At 38.2% G+C, this 12,859-nt stretch overlaps 1 protein-coding gene and 1 long non-coding RNA gene across 3 annotated transcripts in view; both read right to left on the bottom strand.

Annotated features, from left to right (window-relative positions):
* Positions 1 to 2,345: 2,345 nt before the first annotated feature.
* LOC309532912 lies at positions 2,346 to 3,833 on the bottom strand. The gene is made up of 2 exons (XR_014220068.1): positions 3,653 to 3,833; positions 2,346 to 3,182 (listed from the first exon to the last, which is right to left on the bottom strand). It is a non-coding gene; the product is annotated as an uncharacterized lncRNA (long non-coding RNA).
* Positions 3,834 to 7,376: 3,543 nt separating this feature from the next.
* Positions 7,377 to 12,859, bottom strand: part of NHLRC2 (NHL repeat containing 2) — a 30,134-nt gene continuing 24,651 nt past the window's right edge. For both annotated transcript variants that reach the window (XM_082222584.1, XM_082222583.1), the window contains exons 8-11: positions 12,654 to 12,776; positions 11,189 to 11,398; positions 8,824 to 9,049; positions 7,377 to 8,093 (exon numbers count right to left, since the gene is read on the bottom strand). In XM_082222584.1, coding sequence (XP_082078710.1) covers positions 7,837 to 8,093; positions 8,824 to 9,049; positions 11,189 to 11,398; positions 12,654 to 12,776 — 816 coding nt within the window. In that variant the 3' untranslated portion in view covers positions 7,377 to 7,836. The remainder of the gene's footprint in view (positions 8,094 to 8,823; positions 9,050 to 11,188; positions 11,399 to 12,653; positions 12,777 to 12,859) is intronic.

The following is a 12,859-nucleotide window of genomic DNA, read 5'->3' as shown; positions in this document are numbered from 1 at the left end:
AAATAATTAGTAAATGTATTACTGGTGGGCTGTAGAGACATGAGAGGCTCCAAGCTGCCTGATTAATGCAAGCATTTACAAATGCTCAATTATTTTACATATTTAAAGTGTCCCACAGATATCGTGATAACAATCCAAGTAGGAGAGTAAGAGGCACCCCATATGGGCTAAGACTGAGAGAGGCTGGTTTGCCCAAGGCGATGTGCTGAGATTTGATTAAGGGATTTTCAGTGTACAACTAAAAATAAATAGACTCACACCTTCAACACTGGACAACTTTCTAGGCTTCTCTTGCATTTAAGGCTGTAATTCTGTATCTAGCCGTGAATCTCACTGGACTCAGTCAGCCTTACTTCTGAGAAAATATGCATAGGAATTGCACTGTAAGTGAACATATAGGGAGTACTGTTGATAGCAGGACATTTCCACTAGGTTTGATAAGATGCATCCAGAAGTTATACATATGTATGTTTACAGGGTATCATTCCCTGAATGCAAAAAAGGTGAATTCTAGTATATTTGAGGAGAACAGTAAACCCAAGCATCTATGGAAAATGAACAATTTTGTGCCAACCAAAAACAGATGACCAGTAAGCTCCAGCCCCCAATGGCAAGCACCACCAAGAAACCTGCTGTACCTGTAACTGGGTGTGGAGTGCAGCTGAATGGAACACAGCTGTGGGCAGCCTAAGGGAGGACCACTCACCTTGGTGCTTGCCCATAAAGATGCAAGCCCTGCCATGAGACAGGAAAGCAGCTGTAGGTGAAGAGGACAGAAGGAGTTCCTCTTCCCATCTTTTGGAATCCCACCCCCCCCCGGTCCACACACCATGTTATTGTTGCTGTTGCATGTGTAAGCTGCCCCATGATATTCGGATGATGGGCGGTATAGAAATTTAATAAGACATTTTAGAATGATTAACCATAAAAACAACAACACCTACATACAAATTGTGCTTCTAGGTATTTCTCCCCCCCCCCTCATTTATTTTTTTAAAAAAGTTCTTTATATAGCTTTTCCATTTCTCCTTGATTTATACAATTTCAAGTAATGATGCTCATACATTAATAGGCGGCATGGATCAGAAACTATATTTGTGAAAATGGGTGCCATGTGTGCAGCCCTTGTGGTGGGCTGAGAAAGTAAACAGTTCCCATTACCAAACTATTATATGCAAACACAGCACCAGTCAAATGCACTCAAAACACTTTTGTGGTACTGATAAGTTCTTTGGGACTTAGCAAACTGAACCAAGGCTCCCTGTACCTCAAACAGGTGGTCTAATTGTTGCTGAGGGGACATGAGAATGTCTGCAATTGGAAAATCCACCGCCATGTACATATTTCTCTGGACTGGGCCCATTTAATACATTTTTCAAATGTTTGTTATTTATTTTTTAACTTTTTTATTTACATACAAAAGAGAAATATAATAACAGAACAAAAAAATTGGAATTATAATAAAACACTCAAACAGTTTTAGTTCTTAGTTTTATTATATAGTTTAATATAGCTTTTCTATTATTAACTATCTTTGTTGTAAAATAATTACCAAATATTTCAAACATATTACTTTGACTCTGTTCTTTTTATATAAATTTAAAAGATCGCAACCCTTATTGCAGAGATTACATTTCCAAAGGCACATTCGACAGTTCACTTAAATATATTCTGGGATTAACTCTGAACCATAGAATCATAAAGTTGTAGTGCTAGAAGGTACACCAAGAGTGATCTAGTCCAACCCTCTGCAATGAGGAATTTCAACTGGAATGTTCCATGTTAGCGAAAGATGATCTGTTGCTCTGTGTGCATCTCCTCAGTACAATTCAAACCTGACTCTGACAAAAGCTGAAAGAATCTTGCACTCCTTTGAGAAATTTATCAGATGTATTCGAGTATTCGAGGAAGAGGAAGTAATAAAGCATCTTGAAGTGAGGCAAATTAAAATCTAGAAATATCGGGAAAGTAGGTTCTCTATACCCTAGCAGCGCTAGCTGTAGGAAGCTTGATTTGTTTCAGGTAGTAGAAAATATAACTCCTACAACTGAAACCAACAGGACCTGTTAAGGTTCACAACTTACTAAAGTACCAGCAACAGTGGGCAGCTTTTAAATCTGAATATAATTTAAATCTAAAAATAAAACAATCTAAATTTAAAATAAAATCACTATACATAAGTTATCTGTGCCCCATGGACCCCAAAGTTCTTAGTATCAAAGCTTCAATTTTTTTGGTTAATATTCATATTTTATTGAAAATATTTAAACAGGATAAAGTGAAGAAATAAAAAAGGAAACAAAAACTGCATATGAAGTACAAAAAGTGAAAAGTTGAAAATGTGATGGGATGTTAAAAGCCCTTTAATTGCAATATATCACATACAGAATTAAACTGCATTAGCTCAAACACACATTATGCTTGTGATTAAGTCACTATAAGAAGAGAATATCTTCTTGTGCATCAGAATAATCATGAAAAAGCAGGAGCATGACAAACAAATCAATTACAGTAAAACAACAGTTCAAGATGTTCACTGTGAGGTTAAATCATATTTCCCCCCTTCATCTTACATAATTTTCTGCCTTCTGGAATATGACTTTCAATTTGAGATTTTCTGCTAATGCATATGCTAGTAAAACACAAAAACAAAATCAGTTCCAGACCTATCTTAATTAAGGACCTCAGCCAGTTTATTTTGATTCAGCTTACTCTAGTTTAATGGAAAGTTAAGTAAGTTAAAGGAAAGCTATCAATTTTACTTCCTCTTCTGTAGCAACAAAACTATATTTTTATTTTATGTCATTTATCTGACAAAGTCTAGGTGCCTTGAAAGAGTTTAAATGTCTTAATAAAACAAACCCACATAAAACTGGACTAGACCTTCAAACTATACTTCTAGTCAACTCTGTTAACAAATAAAAATTATAGAGAGATAAACAGAAAACACACACAAATAGGATGTCCCAAAGTGAAAAACAGCTTAAGTGATGAGTGGCATTTTTTAAGCACCTGCATAGTTGCTTATTGATTTAGCATAAGTTTAGCATAAGGTGAACAACCTGCAGTGAGCCTCAGGTTCATGTGCTCCCCCCATGATCTCCAGGACGATCATGAGATCAAAAGCTTCTATTTCCAATTTCAATCAGATAGTGTAGCAGGTTGTCCAAACCATAAATCTGCTTAATGTAAACCAGTGTTTTTCAACCACTGTTCCGCGGCACACTTGTGTGCCGCGAGATGTTTCCTGGAGGGAGGCGGGCGAGTCGGGCGGCGAGAGGCGGGGCGGCGGCGGCGAGGAGAGGCCGCCCAGCGCGGGGCTCTCGCCGTCTGCCTGCCTGGCTGCCTGCGAGCTCGGTGGGCAGCGCCTCCGTCCGCAGCGCCCGCCTCGCGGCTCTCATTCCCTGCCCCTGCCAAAGCTCACCCAGCCAAGCCACGCTCTCCTTCCTGCCTCGCTTTGCTGCCTCCTCCCCCCCACCCCCAAAGCTTGGAGGTTCCCCGGCAAGGGGGAGGGAAAAAATTGAAACTTACACTTTCATGCGTCCCTCCCGGCGTGACGCTGCGCGCTGACGTCACGGGGCTGTAATGGTGGTGTGCCTCGAGATTTTTTTCATCAAACAAGTGTGCCTTTGCCCAAAAAAGGTTGGGAAACACTGATGTAAACTACTGTTTGCTTAAACCAGCCAGCTTCATAAACTATGGTTTTAAAACAAGTTGCGGTTAATCTAAGCCAGAAGCAAAAGCTTCTGAATTCCTGCTCATGGCCACTGCAGAAGAGGAGGGGAATGTGTGATCCTGAGGCTCACTGTGGTTCATTCTCATCACATTAAGCTATGGTATTAACATTAACATCACATTAAGCTATGGTATGCCATGATGTCGGAACCAGGCCAACATGAACCTGTTTATTCAGTTTATGTTAAGGAGAAGCTAAAATAGGAGGGTGGGGAATAACAGCTCAGCAACACACATTTTATTGATTTTGTTTCAGTGTAATGTTCTGAGGCTGACAGAATAAAAAAAATCCTTCCAGTAGCACCTTAAAGACCAACTAAGTTAGTTCTTGGTATGAGCTTTCGTGTGCATGCATTTTATTTTGACTATGGCAGACCAACACGGCTACCTATCTGTAACTGAGGCTGACAGAGTATTTGTACAAGTGTACTGCCATTTTTTTACTGTTTTACTCATAGCTATCAGTGTGGTAAAGGTAAAGGTAAAGGTACCCCTGCCCGAACGGGCCAGTCTTGACAGACTGTGGGGTTTGTGCGCCCATCTCACATTTATTGGCCGGGGGCCAGCGCTGTCCGGGGACACTTCCGGGTCACGTGGCCAGCGTGACATCGCTGCTCTGGCGAGCCAGAGCCGCACACGGAACGCCGTTTACCTTCCCGCTGGTAAGCGGTACCTATTTATCTACTTGCACCCGGAGGTGCTTTCGAACTGCTAGGTGGGCAGGCGCTGGGACCGAACAGCGGGAGCGCACCCCGCCGCGGGGATTCGAACCGCCGACCTTTCGATCGGCAAGCCCTAGGCGTTGAGGCTTTAGCCCACAGCGCCACCCGCGTCCCTGGTAGGTACAGTGTGGTAGGTAGATACAATTCGGGAAGCCCCCCCCCTTTTGCTCTAGGGCTTTTTGCTGGACAATCATTCTGACATGTTTAAAATCGGTATGCCATCAAAGAGGTAAAAGAAATAATCAATAAACTACACTTACACAAACATTCCAAGCTGGAGTCCTTACTTTTCTAAGATTTGACAAGTGACTGCCAGCCTTTGAAAATGTTTAGACCACAACAACTGCAAGGTCAATGTTGAAAGCTACTTGATCAGAAAGAAAGTGGTTGAAAAATATAGCTGGTTTTGCAATGTGGGGGAATGGTATGAAGGCTGAAATCCTATATTTACTTACCTTGGAATATCTCCGTTGAACTTACTTCTGAAAAGACCTGTATAGCATAGTACCCTGGTGTCTGGTTTAGGAATAGCCAATGTACTGCCTTCCAGCTGCTGTTGGACTTCCAACTCCCATCAGCCCCAGCCAACATTGATGAAGGTCAGAAATGATTTGAGTTGTAATCAAATCCAGAAGGAATCACTTTAGTGACTACTTAAAGTGGCCTACTTAAACTGGTTTTTCAAAAGTGTTAGCGATGCAGCCACCTTGCTGCAACTGAACAAGTCCGGAATGCTTATGTAAAGGTCACCTGGAAACCACATGTATCCCATCTTGAGTTCTATGATGGAAGCAAGGCTAGATATAAATGTATTAACTTAATATTAATAACTACTAAATTATACTCTGAATCCATTCTATACCACTAATTTAAAATTATTTTCCACACTCTAAACTAAGTCTCCAATCAAATGCAGTAAAATAAATATAAGTAAACTTAAGAAGATAATGCAACATTTGGCCTTTTTGCAGAAAGCAAATGGCAAATTATCACCTACCCTTAATGGCTTTTATACAAAAGCAATAAATTCACCTTTACTCATAAAAAAAGAGGCAAACTAACATTGAGTCCAGAAGAAAGTTATTTTTAGATTCTACTAATAACTTTTTTTTAAAAGGTTTGAATAAGAAGATTTGGATTCTATGAGCATGTACTCACAATCATATACAAGGACACCTGGCTGTTAACCTATATTAGCCTCTCAGTTTGAAAAAGTTTATAAAACAGCAGACATTTAAAAAGCTCCAGTGCAGCTTGTTAGTCCCTAAACATAGATGCATATAAAATAGATACTGAGAGATTAAACACAAAATTCAAGTCTAGATTTTAAATACTGCAGTGCACATATGTTGCATTTCAATAATCCTAATTCTACTGATAGCCAACAAAAACATTGTTGCAGATACACAGAATTGCTTAAATCAATATTTTTAGTATCCTGTCCACTGGGAATGGACAGAGCCCATTAATTTCCTGAGCTAAGAGAACAGTTTGACTTAGTGGAGAGTTCTTTGAAAAACAGAAATCTTTTTTAAACCTAGTGATTGAAAACGTGTGAACTGGTTCCTGGATTTTAGCCAACAAAGAATTAAAAAGAGCATTGTAAAAAGGCAGAAAAAATTACATTATTAAAAAAATGGATTACTAATCACTTGCCCTTGTCTTGTCACTCTGGAATAGAGCATTTTTCTCTCTGTATTAAAAAAGCTTTCAAAAAGCAAAAAAAATTCTGTATCTATTATTTTTTTGTCACATGCATGAACTGACTTAAGAGTTCCGAAACCTGGCCTGAGTGATAGGCCAGGAAGGCTGCTGAACTATTCAATTTTTAGACAGTGCTGGAAGGAATACTGTTATTTTTGGTATTAGAGTGACCTTTTAACTCTCTGCTATGCTGGCAAGTGATTGTGAAGAGGAAAAAAAGCCATACCACACCATATGGTTTCTCCTTCAAACACAAACATTAGACAATTCTTCAGCAACATCTTAAGATAGTTTTAGAGCAGGAAAAGTCTCAGACCAGTATTCTAGCAATTTAACTTCCGAGTGTTAGTGAAGCTGTGAAGTAGTTCAGAAGAATGGTCATTACAATTAACATGCTGCTCCAAGTATATTAAATATGATATATGCCACTTCGGTGCACATCATTGTGCATATGTGTATCCAGATCTGTCTCTTCAAACATATATAAGATGCTTATTTTGAAAAGCCTTTTACAATTGTGTTTATTCGGGTTTAACATTTTTGCTTTTCTTTATGTAAGGCTGGTGGAAACCAAATGCAAAGATTATTGATTTACTTCCACTGAGCTTTGTGTTAAATCCATCATAGACTCCAGCAACTAGTAATTTTGGTGAACAATGATTTTAATGGCCTCTTGGAAGAACTTGAGTATTATTAACAAATCAATGCCCCAAGACTTTCAAAGTAACATATAAATCTAAGTGATGCTATCAAAAACTGAAATGCCTTTTGTAAAGCATAATGGTGCTAAGGAAACATGTCCATAGCTTTGAATAAAGTCAGGCATAGATACAAAGTGTGGTCAATGTCCATTTGGTTTTAACACAGCACTGCCAAAAATCTGAACTAGAAATCTTAATATAAGGAAATAATAAAATAATTAGCCTAAAATAATTAAATACTTTAGTTTTCACCATTATATGTGAATAGACATGGCAGTTAGCGAAAAAATACAGAATGCCACTGCTAAGTAGATAGGTAATAGAAAACAAACACGGACCTCTCATAAATTGTTATCCAGAAAACATAAGGCATAAGTTAGTTTTATATAACTGAGCGTATTTGCATAAAAAATAAGCCTAGCTCACTTTAGGATCATTTCAGAATACACCAGTTCCTTAAATACAAAATATTATGGGGAAAACATAGTGTTTTTAATCACGAAAAATATATATCCACATTTCAACCATTTATTCCAGGAGAAAAATACACTTAGGCTTCTGTTTAGCTCCAAATGAATCTGACCATACTTAATAGCAAATTTCTTATATGATATTACAGTATTGGGTTCCTTGTTACGATTATCCACTATTCACACAATGACCCAAACCCACTTCTGCATTTATTGCTTATGCTGCAAGAAATAAAGGACTAGAATTTTATTACACTTTGCATGATTCAGCACAATGCATTTCTACTTCATCTGATCACACTTATCAGTTATTTTCCACAAGCTTTCAAGGTGAACTTGGCACCAAACTACATGTCTAAATTTGTTACACTCTGCTGGAAGACCAGAAGTGAAAAGGTGGGGGAAGGGGAAAATCGCAAATCAACAAACAATTTATTCCTGTTTTAAAAGTAGGCAGTAGTAAATAAAACATAAATAAGTGCTTTTTCGTTTGCTTTGGCTTAGTTAAAATGCATATATAAGTTCAATCAGAGATGTTCTACCTTGGCTTGAATTAGCTATGTGGAAAGTCTGGTTGAATGAGACTCCTTTCATCATGCAGGCACTGCTGTCCTTGCTACAGTAATAGAGGCACGCTTTGATTGACAGTACAGCTTCAGATGATAGGCAGTTCATGGGTATTCGCAATGGGATTATAGGCTGTTTACAAATGTCCTCAATTTCTCCGTATGTGTCCTGATCATGAAGCAGCCATTCACTGCCTAGAAAAAAAGGTATCCCGTCACTATGTTAAGAGTTTTATCTTAATTTGAATGATGTCTTTTCTTCTTTTGTGAAACCTCAATCATAAAATAATATTTTGGTAAGCAAAATATGTGGGCTGGGATTCAAAGAATCAAGAACAGAAGGGGAGAAAGCACCAGTGCTGTTCTTTTGCACACTTTTTGCAATGGAATATGAGAACATTTAAGTGTTACAGTATAAGAAACAGTGAATATGGAAAAGATGGGCTGTGGGGTATAAACCCTAGTGGTCCATAAATGTCTTTATAATGAGCCTGTACAAAGTCTTACAAAAGAATTTAAGCAAATCTAGAAACTCCCCCAGATCTAGGGTCACCTTCCTCACCCAGTGCTCTTCTGCTTTGTCAAAAACGGGTTTTTTTGTGAGCGGGAGAAACTTTCCGCTAGCAGAAGGGCACCATTGGATCCAGTCCTAAACTGGCAATTTATCTGAAACATTAGAAGATAACATTATTGCCCATAACAATTCTGATGATGAAACGACAGCAATTTCATCTTGAATGAAAGCAAATAGGTCTGACCAGAATCTGGTTTTATCCAATACGTATGGGATCTTTTATGTTAAATCTACAAAACTATTACACAGAAAAGCTACATAGTGATTTACCTTTTTTGACATAGCCTACTGATTTCAAAATAAATGTACTGTGATAGATATTTACACTAAAAAGCAACTGAGGCCCCTTACCTTCTGACGTGAGAAACCATGAACTGGGCGCTTCTTCAGTCAGCTTGGTATTTGGAGGAAGGCTGAGTTTCAGTGCAAATTGAAGTGCCTGGCCAGGGCTCACAGTCAGTGAAGGTAGCTGAAGATTTGGAGCAGATTTAGGCAGCTTTGGTAATTTTGTCTTATCAGTCTTTTGCACAGATGGACCATCCTGAATGTCTCCGGTGTTGGCATTCTGGAGAGGTAGCTATCAAAGAAACAGAAAGTTCTTTTGTTTTGAAGTATAATGTCATATTCTAAGACTTGGAAAAGTCACAGCCAACAGTTTGATATTGTTACTGTACAGAAAATATAGTAATAACAACCACTGTGAAATCTACCAAACTTCCTCATGCCTGATGCCTTATTTCAGAGAACCAAGGCCAAGAACAGGCGCCACACTCCATTACAACGCCTGGGAAAACTTCTGATAGGCAGTGAGAATGCATAAGTTGAGCTGGATTCCCAACACTATACAGAAGCCTTTCTCAGTCTTGGGCTCCCAGATGTTGTTGGACTACAATTCCCATCATCCCTGGCTAGCAGGACCAGTGGAAAGGAGGATAGGAGCTGTAGTCCAACAACATCTGGAGGCCACCAAGATGGCTACCCATTCAAATACGTTTTTTCTTTATCTTAAGATGACATGAACAATGTTTTAAACAAAAGCTGATTGCTACAAATTACTATAAAGGAGATTTTACAGAATCTGGCACAGTTTATACTTTTCCAGTGTATTTGTCAGGTTTCATGTCAAACAAACGAGTAAATAAATATTACTTCTCTTGGCAGTTTTGACTTGTTTAGATGCAAATGCTTTATAGTCTAAACAGATACTTAGCTCCATTAGTTCAAGAAAATTCACTTGAATTTGTTAAGGAAGTATCAGTAGCAGCTGATGAGTGTCATATGGATAAAAGCATTCCTTTGAATAGTTTTACCGTACAAAATTTTATTTATAAAAATATTCATAAACTACTCACTCATATATCATGACAGTGTACAACAATATATAGAGGTATATAAAACAAAACCCAAATTATCAGAAAAATAACTGGCACAACTTGGAAAAAATACTTATATTTAAGTAAGGCAGAGTCAGAACCTGAAGGTGGCTGTAATATTGTCTATAGTTCTTTACGTGAAGTACACTGAACAGTCTTATTTGTTTATCTCCCATGTTAAAAGCTGGGTTAATTTATTTAAACCAAAGCAATTTGAAACAAGTTTGTCATTGATGCTTCTTCATATGTTTCCTAAACAATGATGGAAATCTGATAACTTTACCAGAGGATAAGGGTTGGAAACCTGATCCTCATCCTAGAAACTTAATGAAAGTTAAAAGGTGGTAATTAAGTTTTACTCAGAGTAGACCCACTGAAAGTAATGGACCAAACATAGCATGTTCATTCATTTTAATGAGTCTACTCTGAGTAAGCCTTAACTATCACCCTATGATGACTAATTCTGCCTTGGACAAGTCTTATATTGCTGTTTCTGGGTATCTGTTGTGGTGTCCAGACTCTGGTTCCAGGCGGGTTGTACTTCCTATGAAGGAACAAGTGTGCTGCTTTGGAGTTCTGCTAGACCCAGTCTTTTCTTTTTCCTTTGAAGTGGCAAGGAGAGCTGGCAATGGTGAAGACTTTATCCTTAAGTTCCCAAACTTCACTGGGGAAGTGAAGTTCTAGTTTGGATCAAGACCATTATGAGCTGGACATGAATGTCAGTGAGAAACTGGCCTAGTTAGTAATGGGGATGGGAAGGAGCAATTCCTGAGTTCAGTATCATGAGAACTGGTGTAATTCCTATGTTTTTAGAAGAAAGCACCTGATCTGCAGGAGTCTGTTAACTTACTGTGCCATGCTCAGAAGGCCTATTTATTTGATAAATAGTTTGAAGCACTTTGCACGTGTTTTATAAGTGTTTTATCTCATTTATTTTCACAAGCAGGACCTATTCCATTTTACTGGGGGAGGAGGGCACAGACATCAAGCAGAGAGAATACATGGTGCTTAAGGCTGCTCTTTAGACTAAGATGAGACTTGAATCCAAGTTGAACAGTGCAATGAAAGCTGAAGTTTCTGTATCTCTGCTTACACTAATTGCACTAGTGTCCTTTCCAACCTCTTAAAACAGATGGAACATTTATTTTAAGCCTAACAGGATATCCTTAACACAAAAGCTGTTCAGTTTGCCAGATCATTATAAAACACTATGAGAATGCATTTACTGCTATGCTTTATGCTATCTGGGCAGTAGCATTAGGATATCTGATGAAAGATGACCCAACTATAATAACTTATCCAAAGTTGAAAGTCCCAGATAAAGTTCTATAAAGGTGGCTTACCAGTGAAACAATTTTGGTTTCTAAATCTAGCACTTTAATCTGATGATTGTTTGTGTCTGCAACATAGAGCAAACGACCTCCGTCTTCAACACACAGGTCTCCAGGTTCATTGAAAGTTGAGGAAGTGAAGCTGGAACCGATGACATTGCTTGCTTCTCCTGTACCTGCCAATGTAGCACAATTCTTCATCTTGGGATCTACAAATTTAATCTAGAGAAAAGCAAAGCACGAGGAACTTTGTAAATAATAAAACAGAATCGTGTACTTATTTTTACTATACTACTGATGATAAAATTCTGAAGAAAGTAAAGTAGGGAACAGTGTCACAATTAGAGAAAATGCTGCCTGCTGAGTGTCCTGCCTTCACAGTGGGAGCTTGTATTTCCAGTATCAAGAAGTGTGGTTTGTTTCACTCCCAACATACTATGATCTGTAGACAAGGTTTATTCTTGACTTACTGACTGTGGCTTGTTGGGACCAAAACAAACAACGACTCCTGGTTCAGACATAATGCTAACTCAGAGTTCATTGTTGTTTCCTCTCAATATGAGCAGGGAAGACCAAAACAACCAAGGCAGGCATGTTCATGGTATACCAGCAACTAACATATACAATGAAGTGTAAACTGGGCCACTGATCAAACTTCTTGCTTGCTACAGCATTACAGGCCAGTAATAATTAAGATATTCAAGTGTTATTTATTAGCAGTATGAGGGATTTGACATACTCATAAAGTCACTGTCTTACGTGTTTATGAAAGATACTATTAATAAGTGATTCCCAAAATTTCTGAAAGAAGTGCCAAAAGGCAAGCCCTTTTCATGTTTCTTGAAGATGTGCCATTTTTTGTCAAACCATTTTTTATCAAAGTGCATATGACTGCGCCAGCTATCTCTGACATGTTTTACAGGGCTCTCTGCAGCCATCATTACCATAGATCTGGATCACCACATCAGTAATATCTACAAGTGACCCATGTTTGCAATGACTCAGCAGCTTTTTATTCACAAGACTAAGTACACAGCTGAAAGAGCTTGGGTTTGCATCATCAGGCAAACCTAGGGAAGAGGGAATGCATTTTTTCAGTCATCTGTGGAATTATCCAGAACTTTCTCAATAAACATTAGAAAAGAAATTAGCCAGCCACCTTCTACCACTCTGTCCACGGCTTTATTGCTTTTAGGTGTCACAAATCTGATTCCCAACTTTGGACTTGTCTTGGGGGTCCATATAAGCAAATGGGAATACAGTCTTAGCACCTTTATTGCCTCTCCATAAAATCAAAAGCATCTTCCACAAAAAAGCAGAAGTTGACAAAAAATCAACTGTTATAACATACATAAATGAATTATAATTTGTTTCTTAACTCCAACTAACAGTTTACTGAATACCTAAAACTTAACTTTGTAGTAGTGTTGGTGAAATGAAACTCAAGCAGTTTTAAATAATGCACCAGCAAGCTCACCTTATGATTATAGGAATCTGCAACATAAAGGAGATTTCTTTTCTTGTCCCAGGTTACTCCTAAGGGATGCTGTAGCTTTGCATTTATTCCAGCTCCATCAATATCACCAAAGGCAAATAAATTCTTTTTTCAAAAGCATATATATATAAATACAGAGAGAGAATTATACAATTATTAAATTGGTTCAATTAGCGCAAATAAACTAA

Source organism: Podarcis vaucheri, assembly GCF_965113315.1.
Source record: "Podarcis vaucheri genome assembly, chromosome: 5".
Taxonomy (NCBI): Eukaryota; Metazoa; Chordata; class Lepidosauria; order Squamata; family Lacertidae; genus Podarcis; species Podarcis vaucheri.
Note: the sequence above shows the minus strand (reverse complement) of the source record. Positions and strands in the feature narration are given on the sequence as shown.